The following is a 20,102-nucleotide window of genomic DNA, read 5'->3' on the forward strand; positions in this document are numbered from 1 at the left end:
CGTCCCGAGAGGGAACCCAACTCCTCTCCTCAGGACCGTACCCCTCCCAATCTACGAGGTACTGGTGACCACGGCCCCGAGGACGCATGTCCAAAATCCTACGGACCCTGTAGATGGGTGCGCCCTCGACAAGGATGGGGGGGGGGGGGGGGAAGACGAGCGGGGGCGCGAAGAACGGGCTTGATACAGGAGACATGGAAGACCGGGTGGACGCGACGAAGGTATCGCGGAAGAAGAAGTCGAACTGCGACAGGATTAATGACCCGAGAAATACGGAACGGACCAATGAAGGGGAAGGTCTTAAGGGGAAGGTTCTGAGTGGAGAGCCAAACTCTCTGACCGCGACAATATCTAGGACTCTTAGTTCTACGCTTATTAGCAGCCCTCACAGTCTGCGTCCTATAACGGCAAAGTGCAGACCTGACCCTCTTCCAGGTGCGCTCGCAACGTTGGACAAAAGCCTGAGCGGAGGGGACGCTGGACTCGGCGAACTGAGATGAGAACAGCGGAGGCTGGTACCCGAGGCTACTCTGAAAAGGAGATAGCCCGGTCGCAGACGAAGGAAGCGAGTTGTGGGCGTATTCTGCCCAGGGGAGCTGTTCTGACCAAGACGCAGGGTTGCGAAAAGAAAGACTGCGTAAGATGCGACCAATAGTCTGATTGGCCCGTTCTGCTTGACCGTTAGACTGGGGGTGAAAGCCGGAAAAGAGACTGACGGAAGCCCCAATCAAACGGCAAAACTCCCTCCAAAATTGAGACGTGAATTGCGGACCTCTGTCCGAAACGACGTCTGACGGAAGGCCATGAATTCTGAAAACATTCTCGATGATGATTTGTGCCGTCTCTTTAGCAGAAGGAAGCTTAGCAAGGGGAATGAAATGAGCCGCCTTAGAGAACCTATCGACAACCGTAAGAATAACAGTCTTCCCTGCTGACGAAGGCAGTCCGGTGACAAAATCTAAGGCGATGTGAGACCACGGTCGAGAGGGAATGGGAAGCGGCCTGAGACGGCCGGCAGGAGGGGAGTTACCGGACTTAGTCTGCGCGCAGACCGAACAAGCAGCCACGAAACGACGCGTGTCATGCTCCCGGGTGGGCCACCAAAAACGCTGGCGAATGGAAGCAAGCGTACCCCGAACGCCAGGGTGGCCGGCTAACTTGGCAGAGTGAGCCCACTGAAGAACGGCCAGACGAGTAGGAACGGGAACGAAAAGAAGGTTCCTAGGACAAGCGCGCGGCGACGGAGTGTGAGTGAGCGCTTGCTTTACCTGCCTCTCAATTCCCCAGACAGTCAACCCGACAACACGCCCCTCAGGGAGAATCCCCTCGGGGTCAGTGGAGGCTACTGAAGAACTGAAGAGACGAGATAAAGCATCAGGCTTGGTGTTCTTAGAGCCCGGACGATAAGAAATCACGAACTCGAAACGAGCGAAAAACAGCGCCCAACGCGCCTGACGCGCATTAAGTCGTTTGGCAGAACGGATGTACTCAAGGTTCCTATGGTCAGTCCAAACGACAAAAGGAACGGTCGCCCCCTCCAACCACTGTCGCCATTCGCCTAGGGCTAACCGGATGGCGAGCAGTTCGCGGTTTCCCACATCATAGTTACGTTCCGACGGCGACAGGCGATGAGAAAAATACGCGCATGGGTGGACCTTGTCGTCAGAGAGGGAGCGCTGAGAAAGAATGGCTCCCACGCCCACCTCTGACGCGTCAACCTCGACAACGAACTGTCTAGAGACGTCAGGTGTAACAAGGATAGGAGCGGATGTAAAACGATTCTTGAGGAGATCAAAAGCTCCCTGGGCGGAAACGGACCACTTAAAGCACGTCTTGACAGAAGTAAGGGCTGTGAGAGGAGCTGCCACCTGACCGAAATTACGGATGAAACGACGATAGAAGTTCGCGAAGCCGAGAAAGCGCTGCAGCTCGACGCGTGACTTAGGGACGGGCCAATCAATGACAGCTTGGACCTTAGCGGGATCCATCTTAATGCCTTCAGCGGAAATAACAGAACCGAGAAATGTGACGGAGGAGGCATGAAAAGTGCACTTCTCAGCCTTCACAAAAAGACAATTCTCTAAAAGGCGCTGGAGGACACGTCGAACGTGCTGAACATGAATCTGGAGTGACGGTGAAAAAATCAGGATATCGTCAAGGTAAACGAAAACAAAGATGTTCAGCATGTCTCTCAGGACATCATTGACTAATGCCTGAAAGACAGCTGGAGCGTTAGCGAGGCCGAAAGGAAGAACCCGGTATTCAAAGTGCCCTAACGGAGTGTTAAACGCCGTCTTCCACTCGTCCCCCTCCCTGATGCGCACGAGATGGTAAGCGTTACGAAGGTCCAACTTAGTGAAAAACCTGGCTCCCTGCAGGATCTCGAAGGCTGAAGACATAAGAGGGAGCGGATAACGATTATTCACTGTTATGTCATTCAGCCCTCGATAATCTATGCAGGGGCGCAGAGACCCGTCCTTCTTCTTGACAAAAAAAAACCCCACTCCGGCGGGAGAGGAGGAGAGGACTATGGTACCGGCGTCAAGAGCTACAGACAAATAATCTTCGAGAGCCTTACGTTCGGGAGCCGACAGAGAGTATAGTCTACCCCGGGGGGGAGTGGTTCCCGGAAGGAGATCAATACTACAATCATACGACCGGTGTGGAGGAAGAGAGGTGGCCCTGGACCGACTGAACACCGTGCGCAGATCGTGATATTCCTCCGGCACCCCTGTCAAATCACCAGGCTCCTCCTGTGAAGAAGAGACAGAGGAAACAGGAGGGATAGCAGACATTAAACATTTCACATGACAAGAGACGTTCCAGGAGAGGATAGAATTACTAGACCAATTAATGGAAGGATTATGACAAACTAGCCAGGGATGGCCCAAAACAACAGGTGTAAAAGGTGAACGAAAAATTAAAAAAGAAATGGTTTCGCTATGATTACCAGAAACAGTGAGGGTTAAAGGTAGCGTCTCACGCTGAATCCTGGGGAGAGGACTACCATCCAGGGCGAACAAGGCCGTGGACTCCCTTAACTGTCTGAGAGGAATGTCATGTTCCCGAGCCCAGGTCTCGTCCATAAAACAGCCCTCCGCCCCAGAGTCTATTAAGGCACTGCAGGAAGCTGACGAACCGGTCCAGCGTAGATGGACCGACAAGGTAGTGCAGGATCTTGAAGGAGAGACAGGAGTAGTAGCGCTCACCAGTAGCCCTCCGCTTACTGATGAGCTCTGGCTTTTACTGGACATGAAGTGACAAAATGACCAGCAGAACCGCAATAGAGACAGAGGCGGTTGGTGATTCTCCGTTCCCTCTCCTTAGTCGAGATGCGGATACCTCCCAGCTGCATAGGCTCAGCACCCGAGCCGGCAGAGGAAGATGGTAGTGATGCGGAGAGGGGGGCAACGGAGAACGCGAGCTCCTTTCCACGAGCTCGGTGACGAAGATCAACCCGTCGCTCAATGCGAATAGCGAGTTCAATCAAGGAATCCACGCTGGAAGGAACCTCCCGGGAGAGAATCTCATCCTTTACCTCTGCGCGGAGACCCTCCAGAAAACGAGCGAGCAAAGCCGGCTCGTTCCAGCCACTGGAGGCAGCAAGAGTGCGAAACTCAATAGAGTAGTCTGTTATGGATCGATTACCTTGACATAGGGAAGACAGGACCCTGGAAGCCTCCTCCCCAAAAACAGATCGATCAAAAACCCGTATCATCTCCTCCTTAAAGTCCTGATACTGGTTAGTACACTCAGCCCTTGCCTCCCAGATTGCCGTGCCCCACTCACGAGCCCGTCCAATAAGGAGAGATATGACGTAGGCGACACGAGCAGTGCTCCTGGAGTAAGTGTTGGGCTGGAGAGAAAACACAATATCACACTGGGTGAGGAACGAGCGGCATTCAGTGGGCTCCCCAGAGTAACACGGCGGGTTATTGATTCTGGGCTCCGGAGATTCGAAAGCCCTGGAAGTGGCCGGTGGATCGAGGCGGAGATGGTGAACCTGTTCTGTGAGGTTGGAGACTTGGGTGGCCAGGGTCTCAACGGCATGTCGAGCAGCAGACAATTCCTGCTCGTGTCTGCCTAGCATCGCTCCCTGGATCTCGACGGCTGAGTGGAGAGGATCCGTAGTCGCTGGGTCCATTCTTGGTCGGATTCTTCTGTTACGGTGCGTGAATGAGGACCCAAAAGCGAATTAACTTAAACAGAGCTTCTTTAATAACCAAACATAGGTAGGCTCAGATGGACCGGCAGATTCCGACAGGACAGGACAAGGTTACAGCAAACATGACGATAGTCTGGTTCAGGCATGAAACACAACAAACAAGAATCCGACAAAGACAGGAGCAGAAACAGAGAGAGATATAGGGACCTAATCAGAGGGAAAAAGGGAACAGGTGGGAAAAGGGGTGAATGAGGTAGTCAGAGAAGACAAGGAACAGCTGGGGGAAAGAGGGACAGAAACGGTAACCTAGTACGACCAGCAGAGGGAGACAGGGTGAAAGGAAAGGACAAAAACAAGACACAACATGACAATACATGACAACTATGTACAGTGCCTTGCGAAAGTATTCGGCCCCCCTTGAACTTTGCGACCTTTTGCCACATTTCAGGCTTCAAACATAAAGATATAAAACTGTATTTTTTTTGTGAAGAATCAACAACAAGTGGGACACAATCATGAAGTGGAACGACATTTATTGGATATTTCAAACTTTTTTAACAAATCAAAAACTGAAAAATTGGGCGTGCAAAATTATTCAGCCCCCTTAAGTTAATACTTTGTAGCGCCACCTTTTGCTGTGATTACAGCTGTAAGTCGCTTGGAGTATGTCTCTATCAGTTTTGCACATCGAGAGACTGACATTTTTTCCCATTCCTCCTTGCAAAACAGCTCGAGCTCAGTGAGGTTGGATGGAGAGCATTTGTGAACAGCAGTTTTCAGTTCTTTCCACAGATTCTCGATTGGATTCAGGTCTGGACTTTGACTTGGCCATTCTAACACCTGGATATGTTTATTTTTGAACCATTCCATTGTAGATTTTGCTTTATGTTTTGGATCATTGTCTTGTTGGAAGACAAATCTCCGTCCCAGTCTCAGGTCTTTTGCAGACTCCATCAGGTTTTCTTCCAGAATGGTCCTGTATTTGGCTCCATCCATCTTCCCATCAATTTTAACCATCTTCCCTGTCTCTGCTGAAGAAAAGCAGGCCCAAACCATGATGCTGCCACCACCATGTTTGACAGTGGGGATGGTGTGTTCAGCTGTGTTGCTTTTACGCCAAACATGTTTTGCATTGTTGCCAAAAAGTTCAATTTTGGTTTCATCTGACCAGAGCACCTTCTTCCACATGTTTGGTGTGTCTCCCAGGTGGCTTGTGGCAAACTTTAAACAACACTTTTTATGGATATCTTTAAGAAATGTCTTTCTTCTTGCCACTCTTCCATAAAGGCCAGATTTGTGCAATATACAACTGATTGTTGTCCTATGGACAGAGTCTCCCACCTCAGCTGTAGATCTCTGCAGTTCATCCAGAGTGATCATGGGCCTCTTGGCTGCATCTCTGATCAGTCTTCTCCTTGTATGAGCTGAAAGTTTAGAGGGACGGCCAGGTCTTGGTAGATTTGCAGTGGTCTGATACTCCTTCCATTTCAATATTATCGCTTGCACAGTGCTCCTTGGGATGTTTAAAGCTTGGGAAATCTTTTTGTATCCAAATCCGGCTTTAAACTTCTTCACAACAGTATCTCGGACCTGCCTGGTGTGTTCCTTGTTCTTCATGATGCTCTCTGCGCTTTTAACGGACCTCTGAGACTATCACAGTGCAGGTGCATTTATACGGAGACTTGATTACACACAGGTGGATTGTATTTATCATCATTAGTCATTTAGGTCAACATTGGATCATTTAGAGAGTTTGCTGCACTGAAAGTAAAGGGGCTGAATAATTTTGCATGCCCAATTTTTCAGTTTTTGATTTGTTAAAAAAGTTTGAAATATCCAATAAATGTCGTTCCACTTCATGATTGTGTCCCACTTGTTGTTGATTCTTCACAAAAAAATACAGTTTTATATCTTTATGTTTGAAGCCTGAAATGTGGCAAAAGGTCGCAAAGTTCAAGGGGGCCTGTTTAATTCAATTAATTGGACATGATTTGGAAAGACACACACCTGTCTATATAAGGTCCCACCATTGACAGTGCATGTCAGAGCAAAAACCAAATTATGAGGTCAAAGGAATTGTCATTAGAGCCCCGAGACGGAATTGTGTCAAGGCAGAGATCTGGGGAAGGGTACCAGAACATTTCTGCAGCATTTAAGGTCCACAAGAACACAGTGGCCTCCATCATTCTTAAATGGAAGAGGTTTGGAACCACCAAGACTTTTCCTAGAGCTTGCTGCCCAGTCAAACTGAGCAATCGGTGGAGAAGGGCCTTAGTCAGGGAGGTGACCAAGAACCTGATGGTCACTCTGACAGAGCTCCAGAGTTCCTCTGTGGAGATGGGGGAACCTTCCAGAAGGACAACCATCTCTGCAGCACTCTCACAATTAGCCCTTTATGGTAGAGTGGCCAGACGGAAGCCACTCCTCAGTAAAAGGCACATGACATCCCAAAGGACTGTCAGACCATGAGAAACAAGATTCTCTGGTCTGATGAAATCAAGATTGAACTCTTTGGCCTGAATGTCAAGCGTCATGTCTGGAGGAAACCTGGCACCATCCCTAGGGTCAAGCATGGTGGTGGCAGCATCATGCTGTGTCAATGTTTTTCAGAGGCAGGGACTGGGAGATTAGTCAGGATCAAGGGAAAGATGAACGGAGCAACGTACAGACGGATCCTTGATTAAAACCTGCTCCAGAGTGCTCAGAATCACAGACTGGGGCCAAGGTTTACCTTCCAACAGGACAACAACCCTAAGCACAAAGTCAAGACAACGCAGGAGTGGCTTCAGGTCGTTTGTGTGGCCCAGTCAGAGCCCGGACTTGAACCCGATCTAACATTTCTGGAACCTGAAAATAGCTGTGCAGTGACGCTCCCCATAAAACCTGGCAGAGCTTAAGAGGATCTGCAGAGAAGAATGTGAGAAACTCCCCAAATACAGGTGTGCCAAGATTGGAGCGTCATACCCAAGAGGACTCGAGGCTGTAATCACTGCCAAAGTTGCTTCAACAAAGTACTGAGTAAAGGGTCTGAATACTTACATAAATGTGATATGCCAGAAACAAACTTGCTGATCTCCCTGTTCTCTGTTCATTGGTTGACTGAGTACACCAAGCCAATCTCTTATCCAATCAGTTATGTACTGATTCACATAATTCAAAGGTAGAGTGCGTGAGTGTGTACGTCAGTAAGCTGCAGTCTGTCTCTAACCTCTGACCTGTCACTTCCCAAGATAGGAAGTGTTCCTGTTCTTGTTCCTGCATAACTTAACACATGCTGCACACACACACGCACACACACACACACACACACACACACACACACACACACACACACACACACACACCCCACGAATGTTTGACAGCTAATCTTCTTCTCTCGTCACCATCTCCACTTAGCTTTCACACTGACCTGAATTGACCAGGAAATGAGTAGACAGAACAAAGGGCCAGATCGTGCATCAACAGCAGAAATGTCAGTCAGTTACAGAGCGAAGCTTCATTACTGCATTACACACACAGCATCCCAAATACTGATGACCTTCTCCAGAGAAGGTATGTTTTTAGTAGAGTAGAATGCTAATTGAATGACGTTGCCAGATATTTAAATAGTGAAATATTACTCACTTCATTGAACTCGTCAAATGCTGGTACTGCACCAAAGTCTTTTAATAGACAGAGTAGAGCCTAACCTAAAAAGCATCTTACCCCATGCCAGTAAATGGTGTCTACCGCAGAAATGGAGCATTCAGATGCCTGCAGGGATCTTCGAGGTTTATTAGGGCCGGACAAATAGACACAAATACTAATGCTGTGGTGTGTTGGACGCCTTCCTCTGAGCCTTTAGTAGTTTCATCTTCTGGAATTAATCAGTCAATCCATCCATCTAACCCCATCTTTCTCTGTCTTCCCCTGTAGGTTTTGGGATGTCCACCCCGGTGACGGTGGCAGGGAAGGTGTTCCTGATCTTCTATGGTCTCCTTGGTTGCGCCGCCACCATCTTGTTCTTTAACCTCTTCCTGGAACGCATTATCACCCTCCTGGCCGTGGTAATGAAGGCCGTGAGGGAACGGCGCATCCGGAACTCCGGCCTCCTCCCGCCGGGTATCCGCCATGACTTCTCGGCGTGTTCGTTCCCGGGGTGGAAGCCGTCGGTCTACCACGTCATGTTGATCCTGGGGCTGTCTGCCATCATCATCTCCTGCTGTGCCTCAGCCATGTACACCCCTGTGGAGGGATGGGCCTACCTGGACTCACTCTACTTCTGCTTCGTCACATTTAGGTAAGGTAGCCTACTAGAGGTCGGAGGTTGGAGAAGTGGGCCAGCCAGCAACCGGCTGGAAGGCTGTCTGTATGAGTCTTGAGTCTCAGAGAAATGCTGGCATCCTAGAGTATCCATGATATCATCATATCCTGTGCCCATGAGCAAGGCACTGCACTGTGGCTGGCCTGTTCTTCAACCTCTCGCTGGGTGTGTGTATTTGTGTTTCTTGGGTAGGGTCGCATAATTCTGGCAACTTTCTCAAAATTCCCTGGTTTTCCAGAAATCCAATTTGAAGGATTCCTGCAATTAGGAGGGAATTAGCCGGAAATATTCAGCTATCCTCAGATTTCTGGAAAACTGGGGAATTTGTGGAAAGTTACTGGAATTTTGCAGCCCTAGTCTCAAGGGGCTTGGGATAGAAAAAAGACAAAAGGCAAGAAAGTAATGTTATTCTTGTTTTTATTTTTCTTCTTCCCCTCCTCCTCTTCCTCTTCATCTTCCTTCTTTCTCTCTTCCTCCTCCTTCTCCCTCCTTCTACTCTGCCTCCCCTTTTTTCTCTACCTCCTCCCCTGTCAGCACCATTGGCTTCGGGGACCTGGTATCAAGCCAGAGAGCGGACTATGAGTACCAGCCGCTGTACCGTCTGGCTAACTGCCTGTTCATCCTCATGGGCGTGTGCTGCATCTACTCTCTGTTCAACGTCATCTCCATCGTCATCAAACAGGTAGATGTAGAACAACGAGCACAATGGAAATAAGTCTGTCGACAATATTGTATTTTTAATCCTTGATGCATTGTTGTGTTCAGTTAGCTGAGTCACCTCTATCTGTAACTATATCTGTATTTTAACATCAGATTCCTTCCTTCCTTCAGGTGCTCAACTGGATGCTTCAGAACCTGTGCTGCCAGCGGTGCAACATCAGGTCAAACTCTTTCCCGTTGGGACGCCGCAACGCCATCCGGCCCGGGTCGAGAATCCGTAAGGGCCGCTTCGGAATCAGACGCCCGCCCAACTCTGGGGATTCGGGACCCTGCGACAGCGACACGGAGGGGGGAGGACGCAGACTCTCTGGAGAGATGATTTCAATGAAGGACCTGACGGCCTCGAATAAGGTCTCACTGGCACTCATGCAGAAGCAGTTATCAGAGTCTGCTAACGGTTATCCCAGGACGGTGTGTGGCGGCTCGAGACATAACGGGTTCTCTGGAGGAGTGGGCGCTCTGGGGATCATGAACAACAGACTGGCAGAGACCAGCAACTCCAGGTAGACCTGTGTAGTGTTTCTCAACTTCTGGTCCATGGACAGGCGCTGGTCCGTGAGATGTGGACTTTCGGTCGGTGAGATGATTGACTGACTTAATGTTTGCAGTCCCCCACGGAGTAAAGACCATAGCTTGTCAGTCTCTGACACAAGAGATAACCTGCTAGTCTCTAAGATAATAAAAAGGTTGGTATGAAAGGTTGAGAAACACTGGAGTAGACCCCTGCAGGGTGGTAGAGAATGTGCTTAAGGAGACTGAGACTGATGGGGAGAGAAACTGAGAGGAGTTTTATGGTCTTATGTGATTAACTTTATTTGCTATCACTCTTGTCATACTTGATTATGTCTTGTTGTTCAATGGAAGAGTATAATGATATGCATGAAACTGTTGGACATTTTTGGGGATGGAATCAACATCCTGTGATGATGATGATGATGATGGGACAGTTGGAATGATACTATGGGAAGGAAAGGAACCTTCTTGTAACTGTGCTTTTGAAGGTCAAAACACCTGAGACAACCATGGAAGGAATTAGTATAACATGAGGCCATAAGCCGACATATTGCTCTCTCTGACTCGAAGCCAGAAAGAACATTTTCACTGATATACCATTGGCAATCTTCAAAATATTTAGTTAGCCATACCTGAGTAAATCTCTGAGGCTGTGAGTATCAAACGTCTCAGAAGAATGTACCATATGTAGCAAATGTCTCAGATAAGAAGTGCTGATCTAGGATCAGTTTAGCCTTTTAGATCAAATTGAATACAATGAACAGGAGGGACCTGATTCTAGATCAGCACTCCTTCTCCAAGATGATTGATACATACTGCCCCAGATCAGTTTGACTTTTACAGCATACTGTAATGGAAGAGGCAACTCTGTGCGATCATGATGACATCATCATCATGATCGCTTTGGAGCTATTTCACTAAGTATGTCATTTATAAGCAGGTTTGAATGTATAGGTTGAGTTGGTACTGTACCTATCATTCAACACAAAGATAACTACAGTATGATACATATATATATGTACATATATAGCTATACCATCCATGTCTCATTGTGAAGAACAATAGGAACTCATCAACATATCAGATCCATGTACAGACCAGGCCTGAAGTATGGAAGCTGAACCATAGAGAGAGCATAACGTGGCCTTAGTGATAGCAAACCTAGTCTCTACCATAGAAATAGAATGACTAGAATGAACATTCAAGCCATTCATGTCAATGCTCTGTGATGTATGGACCGGCACCCATATTGATTGTGCCTATGCGAGGAAGCACAAGCAGCAAGTCATAATATTACAATGGTCTCCACCAATCATCTTGCACTAGTCTAATCTTAAGCTCAGGTGACTGATTATTATGGGGGAAGAGGAGACCGGTTCAGCACGTCCCAAATCGCTTGTAAGGTGGAAGCAATATGGTGGAAGCTCCAACACTATACTGCTTATACCTGCCCAGACCCTTCAGATAGATCTGCAAATGTTGAGGGGTTAGGGACAAAGGGGAAGGGGAAGGGGAAGAAAATCATTCAGACTGGCTGGTGCTGTATCGGGTTGATGCTACTGCTGTAGTGTGTGATGTAGCATGCAACTCCAGCTCAGTTATGTCAGTCAGTTCAGTGAGCTCCTAGTTAGAGATTCAGCACTGAGCCTGACTGTAGGGCTTCAAACAGTCATTTCCTATTTCTCAAGATGGACGAGTGCAGAGAAGAGAGAGAGGGAGAGGTGGGAGAGGAGAGAGAGGGAGAGGGGGAGAGGAAGGGAATGAAAGTCGAGGGCCTCCTAGGAAGGTAACTAGGGTTCTTATCAGCTCAGAACATGTTTTAGGGCAGAGAGTGTTTGACATACTTTATGGGTGTATGCCGGCTAAAACTCCTCTTCTCTTCTCCTTTTCTCTTCTTTTTTTCTCTTCTCCTCTCCTTTTCTCTTTCTCCTCTCCCCTTCTTCTCCTCTTCTCTTCTTTTCTTCTCTTCTCCTCTCCTCTCCTCTCCTCTCCTCTCCTCTCCTCTTCTCTTCTCTTCTCCTCTCCTTTTCTCCTCTCCTCTCCTCTCCTCTCCTCTCCTCTCCTCTCCTCTCCTCTCTTCTCCTCTCCTCTCTTCTCTTCTCTTCTCTTCTCTTCTCCTCTCCTCTTCTCTTTCTCCTCTCCCCTTCTTCTCTTCTCTTCTTTTCTTCTCTTCTCCTCTCCCCTTCTTCTCCTCTTCTCTTCTTTTCTTCTCTTCTCCTCTCCTCTTCGCCTTTCCTCTCCTTTTCTCTTCTCCTTTTATCTTCTCCTCTCCTCTCCTTTTCCTCTCCTCTCCTCTCCTCTCTTCTCCTCTCCTCTTCTCTTCTCTCCTCTTCTCTTTGCCTTTCCTCTCATTTTCTCTTCTCCTCTCCTCTTCTCCTTCTCCTCCTCTCTTCTTCTCTCCCCTTCTTCTTCTCCTCTCCTCTCCTCTCCTCTCCTCTCCTCTCCTCTCCTCTCCTCTCTTCTTCTCTCCCCTTCTTCTTCTTCTCCTCTCCTCTCCTCTCCTCTCCTCTCTTCTTCTCTCCCCTTTTTCTCCTCTCCTCTCCTCTCCTCTCCTCTCCTCTCTTCTTCTCTCCCCTTCTTCTTCCTCTCCTCTCCTCTCCTCTCCTCTCCTCTCCTCTCCTCTCCTCTCCTCTCCTCTCCTCTCCTCTCCTCTCTTCTTCTCTCCCCTTCTTCTTCTTCTCCTCTCCTCTCCTCTCCTCTCCTCTCCTCTCTCAACTGAACTAAATCTGCCTGTAAGAAAAAGAAAACAGGAAAATGAGCAAAAGATTTTAAAAAGTGAGCAACAATGGACATGAAATAATATATAATAAGGATAATAAGGACTAATGAAGAGGAGGTTGATAGCCAGACAAAGGTATAGCTTGGTGAATAGGGGATCGTATACACGTACTTTACATGTTAAATAGAGCAAATTTGGGAGAAGGAGAGTCGATTGAAGACATTAAAACGAGTTTCCCTTGTAGCCTTTCATCTCAAAGGATTCTCACACTTGACTGTCATTGATTCTCCTCGTTACAGATTTGCAAGCCTTTGAGAGTGAGAGTGAGAGTGAGAGAGAGAGAGTCCTTGAAAGAGAGAATAACATGAGTCCTGCAGGCATGTATGTAGAATTAAAAGGTAAATAGATAAATAGAGATGGAAAAATAGAGTGAAACACAGAGAGAGAAAGTGAAAGAGAGAGAGAAAGAAAGGACTAATGCAGAGAGGAAGAAAGAGATTGATACACTGAGTAGACATAAAGAAAGAAAGAAAGAAGGAAAGACAGAGAGAAAGAAAGGACAGATACAGAGAGCAGTTAAGAATAAAGAGATACACAGAGCAGACATAAAGAAATAAATAAATAAATAAATAAAGAGAGACAGAGAAAGAGAGAAAGTGAGATAGAGACCCATTCCCAGATCCAGATACACAGAATAGCACAGCCAAGAGCTCAACTCTCCCTGGCGTCCATCATTACCATCTCTCTCCCTAGTCCACCCACGCCTGCTATTGCTCGCGGGCTCTGCCATCTCTGCATTCAGCTCAGACACAGACACACACACACACCGTACCCTCCTCTCCGACCGTCCTGTTACATTTGGCTTTTTTCACAGGCTTATCGATCAGACATCTCTCTGTATATAACAACATCATGACTGTAAATATAACACTGGAACGTCTTATGAAAACGCAACTTGATCAACCGGTTGGAAATTACAAATAGATCCTTTGTTCTCCATGGGTGCATCCTAAATGGCATCCTATTGACTATTTTCACCCTATTCCCTATAAAGTGCACTACTTTGATCCCGGGCTCAAGGGTTCTGGTCCAAAGTAGTGCACCATATAGGGAATTTGGAACACATACCATGTATTTTTGCCTATTGATAAAACATCTATAGGTTGGAATGTTGTCTTTGCTCTGTCCCTGTCCCCGGGTTAAAAAATAACTAGAGAAAATGACTCAGGTACTTGAGGCTTCAGGCTTGTTGTAGTTACCTGCATGCCGTTATGGTAAAGCCGTACGAGATCGTTGTATGTAAAACAGATTACTCCATTTGAAATATATTTTTCTATAGCTGTAAATAACATACAGTATAAAAGAGAAGGCGAATGACACAGTTAGTTGTGTAAAGAATAATTGAATATGATATGAATGTGTTGTACCCTGCTTTTAATTGTATACAGTATATGATCTCCAGAACAAGACATATTAGTGTCCAGGGCCATCTCTTTCTGAGATCATCTAGAATGACACAATGGACACTGAATGGCAAAGGTAGTGAGCACAGTCAGCTGCTACAACACAGCATATTTCTATGACGAGGAAAGTGGTTAGACTTTCAAGGCTACAGGCTGCATATTGGTTGCTGCCGGCCAGAATGAAATGGTGACAATGAGAAGTTTGGAATATGTAGTCTAGCATTTCAATAGCACCGGATTATATTACACAAGAGAACACACAGCAAATGAAATACCTAGATTGTAATGTCTCAGCTAATTGGAATATCAGCACGTTGTAGCAATGTAAAGATGTGCATCTCTGTGAGTCATTTGGCTAGTTATCCTCAACATAGTGGACTTCAAATCCTGGCTCATGGGCCACATCTGACCTGCAAGTCAGAATGTGCTGGCTTGTGAAGTGATTAATAATTCCAATCGAAATCCACCCAGAGGGAGGATAGCCAACAATTTTTACATTTTATCACCCACAACCTGCCCTCAGAATGACTGCAGTTATGAAGGATTTAACAACTGAGACCAACTAAACCATCTAAACTGGAACAACCATCTCTGTAATGAGTGCAATAAGTCAAACCCCTTACAGATTGGATCAGTTTAGAAAAATGTCAATAATTTACCTCTGTATACTATAAGATCAATTAATCAATCAATGTGCATGAGGAAACATAGATTAAAAAAATATGTTCTAAAAATCTACCTGCAATAAAGCATGTTGGGAAATATGCTAATTAAACCCTCCCACATCTTTTTTACTCTGAGAGAGGTAACGGAAACAACAACACCACGCGATTGAAAACATTTTTTGAATCAAATGTCTTGTTCAGTTGTACTGAAATGTCGCGAAGTTGACAGACATTCCTAACTCTGATCTGAATACATTTCTAATGACTAAATACACTCTAAACAGGATGATAGGAAAGTAAACACTAATGTTTGAAATCTGAACACAGATATAGGTGTTCTCCTGGTTGGAAACTTACAGAAAAAAAGCAGACTTTCATGTTCAATCTTCCGTTTTAAACGGCTGTTTTTATGAAGATGAGAACACTTATTGGCAAAGCGAACTGCCTAATGTTTATGTTTTAAAGACTGACATATAGGCTCTAACCGTGTCACATTTCATGGTTTTACGGTTTATTATTATATACATTCTAGAAGTCCTCTGATGTAGCCTCCTACAGTGTTATGTGCAATCTGTCCTGGTCCCCTGGGAGAAGAGGGCTAATAGCATACACTACTGCTGGAGGCATTGCAATTACTTAGTGACTTTACTGAACCTGTTGTGTCCCCTTTAGAACATAGCGGCTAGGAGAGAAGGAAATTAAATAGTTAACTCTTTACCTTTCCAGGAGCAGGAAACCTGTGTGTGTGTGTGTGTGTGTGTGTGTGTGTGTGTGTGTGTGTGTGTGTGTGTGTGTGTGTGTGTGTGTGTGTGTGTGTGTGTGTGTGTGTGTGTGTGTGTGTGTGTGTGTGTGTGTGTGTTCGGGGGAGAGAGATTTACTGACAGTCTTTACATGAATTGCATCTTGCAACTGCTGGTATTGATCCTGTGGATGCCTCTAGATTAGAATGAAATAAAACATCATAAAAGGCTGGGTGACGATGCATAAAGCTGTTACAACAATAGAGATATTAATACATATATTTAGAGTAAGGTTTGCTCACTTACAAATGCATGCATGGCTTTAATTCAATCTCCTTACTTTTGTCCTTGCATATTATATGAAAAATACTACACATCCAAATGTATGTATAGGTTTTATATTGTACAATACAATCCTTTTGCATTTTGCAAACTTAAACTCCATTGATGTCAATGGATCTATCTGTCCTGCTGCCCTCTGTATCTTCTGAGAGGAGACGGGAGGTCTGTCTGGGGAAATGTAGTGTGCGTCCCAAATGGCACCCTATTCCCTATTTAGTGCACTGCTTTTGACCAGGGTTCATAAGGCTCTGGTCAAAAGCAGTGCATAGGGAATAGGGTCCTGTTAGGGAAACAGTATTGTTTGTCAACAGCAACATCAATGCTTTTTACTGAAAGGGGATATATTTATCTATTACTTTTCTATCAATACTTTAATGGAATGGATTTATTCTCACGTTATCATCTATTCTTCATACAGCAATATGAAAGCCAAATAAGAGATATTTATTAAATAAGAGATATTTATTAAAGTTGTCAAATAAATTATTACTAATGCATGTCACATTTTTCAAGACGACACTGTTTGTACACGCTGTTCTGAAATATCACTGGCTTGACCATCACATAACAGAGGTGGATCACAGTGTAACATAATATCATGGGATGACCATAACAGAGACGGATCACAGTGTAACATAATATCATGGCTTGTTAACAGAAGGATCATATCATGTCTGTGTGTCAAATGGCACCCTATTCCCTATATAATGCACTGCTTCTTTCGAACAGAGTCAAATAATGCATGTAGGGAACAAGTTACCATTTTGGACACATCCCATATCTTCCACGCTTCTCAAAGGCCCATTAGTAGAGGATGCTATGAAGGGAATAACATGGCAGCCAGCCACACATCAGTGATAATGACCATAAGTCCTGTGATTTATAGTCTTATAGTGTGGATGTGGCCGGAAGCAAAGACTGATCTCTCCAAGGGACTACAGATGTTATGAATTTGAACCTGACTTACAGTGTGTATAAGACTGTTAGTAAATCATTGTTGAGCTTGACTTACAGTGTGTATAAGACTGTTAGTAAATCATTGTTGAGCTTGCCGGTTGGTGTTGGGGATGCTGACAATAGCAGCAGCACTGCATGAAGCCTGGAGCTGTGAGGTGAAGTCTCTGCGGTGCAATGCGCAAGGCCATCTGTTTTGTCTTGGCTGAAACTTGGCTTTTTGACAACGACAAAAAATCTTGAAACAGGAACATCTTGCGTGATAAGTCGGTCACAGGAGACTGGATTAAGAGGCTCCAACGGCTTTGTTGACAGTTTGGAATAAAAACATAGGGGGATTCATGCTTAATGGTCCAGCAATGGAATTATCATGTGATCATTCGGTCAGTCAGTTTATATGATTATCATGTATCTTGTTTGAGACAGTCAGACTCCATCAATCATGACAAACCACATCTTATTTTATTACCAGGCAAACTGTGTGTGTATACAGAGCTGTTATCTACTGGGCTTTTCTCTGTGACTGTTTGTTGGCTGTGCCTGAACAAAGTCCATTTGAAAGACATTACACATTATTATAAGATATTATAAAGGCTCTTAAATGCTTGGAGCAAGTTGTGAAGTAATACACCGACAGGCTTTAAATGTAACCCAAAGGATCCATAAATTAAGTTGTTGTTTTACACTTGCAATGGGCTGTTCAAACTAGCCTTTCAGCAGTGAATGGAACAGCTGAGTCACTGGGCTCGCATCCCATATGGCACCCTATTCCGTTTAGACCAGACCAGAGCACCTCTATTCCCATAGGCCTCTGGTCAAAAGTAGTGCACTATATAGGGAATAGGGTGCCATTTGCGATACAGCCTCTAAGTAATAACTCCAGCAGAGTGAAGCTTTTTTGTTCTGCTAGTCAGCAAGGCTGTTAGAGGAATCATTGATCGATAGCTTGACTTTCTGCATTCACAGGATAAGGTGCTCTGCTGGTCGCCCAACCCAAGGCTTTAGTCACAAATAGAATGACTCATTTGAAATGTAGGATAGTACCTGAGTCTCCGACTTCAAATATATACATTCTAATGGTCTTAGGTCTGATAGTTTGACTCCATCTGCACTGACGGTCATTCGAGGGACTTAGTGTCATGTAAAACTCATGCCACCTCTTGTAAGACAATGAACTCTAAGGGGCAAATCCTCAAGTCAAATGTTCAGCTAGTCGCCCATTGACATCAATAAATGAATAGGTGAAAATAAAGTTAGGAGGCATCCTTAGTTGTGTTTCCTCCCCTGCCCTGCTCTCCACACTGTCTAAAATATATTCAACTTTTTAAAAATGATTTAACTATTTGCATCAGCTTTTTGAATATTTCCAACATGACCTATTCTCATGTATAATATACTTAACTTTTGGTGTTTTACAAACACTAACATAGTAAGTCCAGCATCCAAAAAATAGCTTAGATTGAACTTCATTTGATCAATTCTACAACTGTTATTATTGGTTAGATCTACTTCCGTTTGATGTGTTACTTTCAGTGATCGTGTCTATCGTTTATCATTATGTTTTGGATTATTAGCCATTTTCACCCACTTTCGCAGGCATTGTTGAGCACAGTGCTCAATCCACTAGCAGTAGCCTAAGTGGAGGAAGAGCTCCTAGCATTGTAGGATGTTGTATTTGCCTTTTTCATGACCCACTGGGCACAGATGTCAGTTCAACGTCTAGTTTTGATTTACATTGAGTTGTCAACTAACTTGAATTCAACAAAAATAAATCACAACGTCATTGGATTCAGGATAAAATATGAAATTCCCTTACATTGATGACTTTCCTCAAATCCAATCCGTTTTTTTTGCATTAATTCAACATCATCACATAGAATTTTTGAGTTGTAAGGACATGATTCAACCAGTTTTTGCCCAGTGGGTAAGGGTTGTGCACGTGACCTTGTCAATGGTGGTAATAGTCTCATCTTTGAACTTCAATTTGTCCAACGGTTTTGCTATCCGTTCATCATCATCCATTACGCCTCATAACAACAAACTGCTTAATACTGTCATAGAAATATACTGTTCTTTCTTATAACATTGTGTAAAAGTATCAGGAAGTCACAAAATGACCCACAATCCTCTAAACCACATGGCAAGTTGTTGCAAGAACTTAAAAGTCTTAAGTTGATAGAAAATATGAAAATGGAGTAATTTAAATACAATTTCGCTTGTTGTTGTTTTTACTCAGAAATAATTGTTTAGAGTTTGCAGTATATTCAATTACATGTCCTGCTTTTTGAACACATAACAATTTAGTAAGCTTTTCAAATATTGAAGTAAAACCAGAAACCTGCATTTTTATGTGAAAATCATAGATTTCTGGTGGTAATATTTACTAAGTCCTCGTTTTGTACAATGCACCAAAATCATCACCATTCCACACCTTGGTCCGTGTCCCTCCTTATGTCCCACGTTTCCTGCATCGTGGTGTGCCATTTATTTCATGTATGCAAATTAATTCTGGTTGCAAGTTGCACATTTATACCAATGATTGTACTTTTTATATTTATGTAATTAAAAACGCGAAACACATTAAAGACAAAAAATATAACATTAATTCTGACAATCTGTTTCTCTCTTACTATAGTATATGTTTCTCTCTTACTATAGTATCTGTCTCTCTCTCTGTTTCTCTCTTACTATAGTATCTGTTTCTCTCTTACTATAGTATCTGTCTCTCTCTCTGTTTCTCTCTTACTATAGTATCTGTCTCTCTCTCTGTTTCTCTCTTACTATAGTATCTGTCTCTCTCTCTGTTTCTCTCTTACTACAGTATCTGTCTCTCTCTCTCTCGGTTTCTCTCTTACTGTAGTATCTGTCTCGCTCTCTGTTTCTCACTTACAATAGTGTCTGTCTCTCTCTGTTTCTCTCTTACTATAGTATCTGTCGTGTGCTCCCTCTCTGGCCTCTAGGTCACCAGCCTGCTGGGTTTGGCGCACACCTGTCACCATCGTTATGTGCACCTGCGCGTCGTCAGACTCACCTGGACTCCATCACTTTCCTGATTACCTTCCCTATATATGTCACTCCCTTTGGTTCCTTCCCCAGGCGTTATTGTTTCTGTTCCTGTGTCATGTCTGTGTGTTGTTGGTGGTTCTTATGTTGTATTATGTTGTGTTTATTTATAAAAACACTCACTCCCTGTACTTGCTTCCCGAATCTCAGCGTGCTCATTACAGTATCTGTTTCTCTCTTACTATAGTATCTGTCTTTCTCTCTCTGTTTCTCTCTTACTATAGCATCTGTCTCTCTCTCTCTCTCAATTCAGTTTGAGGGGCTTTATTGGCATGGGAAACTTATGTTAACATTGCAAAAACAAGTGAGGTAGATAATATACAAAAGTGAAATAAACAATACAGTAAACATTACACTCACAGAAGTTCCAAAAGAATGAAGACATTACAAATGTCATATTATGTATATATACAGGTGCTTCTACACCTGCATTGCTTGCTGTTTGGGGTTTTAGG

At 44.7% G+C, this 20,102-nt stretch overlaps 1 protein-coding gene and 1 pseudogene across 2 annotated transcripts; both read left to right on the plus strand.

Moving 5' to 3' along the window:
• Positions 1-7,698: 7,698 nt before the first annotated feature.
• Positions 7,699-9,183, plus strand: LOC149974575 (potassium channel subfamily K member 12-like). Its single transcript, XM_090211980.1, has 3 exons — positions 7,699-7,717; positions 8,081-8,444; positions 9,003-9,183. Exons 1-3 carry the CDS (start codon positions 7,699-7,701, stop codon positions 9,181-9,183), a joined length of 564 nt encoding a protein of 187 aa, XP_090068106.1.
• Positions 9,184-9,311: 128 nt separating this feature from the next.
• LOC149974576 (potassium channel subfamily K member 12 pseudogene) lies at positions 9,312-19,185 on the plus strand (annotated as a pseudogene). The gene has a single exon (XR_016489485.1). The product of XR_016489485.1 is annotated as a potassium channel subfamily K member 12 pseudogene (transcript).
• Positions 19,186-20,102: the final 917 nt, after the last annotated feature.

This window comes from Oncorhynchus mykiss, chromosome 20 (assembly GCF_057628025.1).
Source record: "Oncorhynchus mykiss isolate SJ-2025 chromosome 20, ASM5762802v1, whole genome shotgun sequence".
Taxonomy (NCBI): Eukaryota; Metazoa; Chordata; class Actinopteri; order Salmoniformes; family Salmonidae; genus Oncorhynchus; species Oncorhynchus mykiss.

Excerpts from the sequence above, each read along its gene's own strand:
- LOC149974575 (XM_090211980.1), top strand. Across the intron at positions 8,445-9,002 it reads TTCTGCTTCGTCACATTTAG|CACCATTGGCTTCGGGGACC; the intron begins GTAAGGTAGCCT and ends CTCCCCTGTCAG.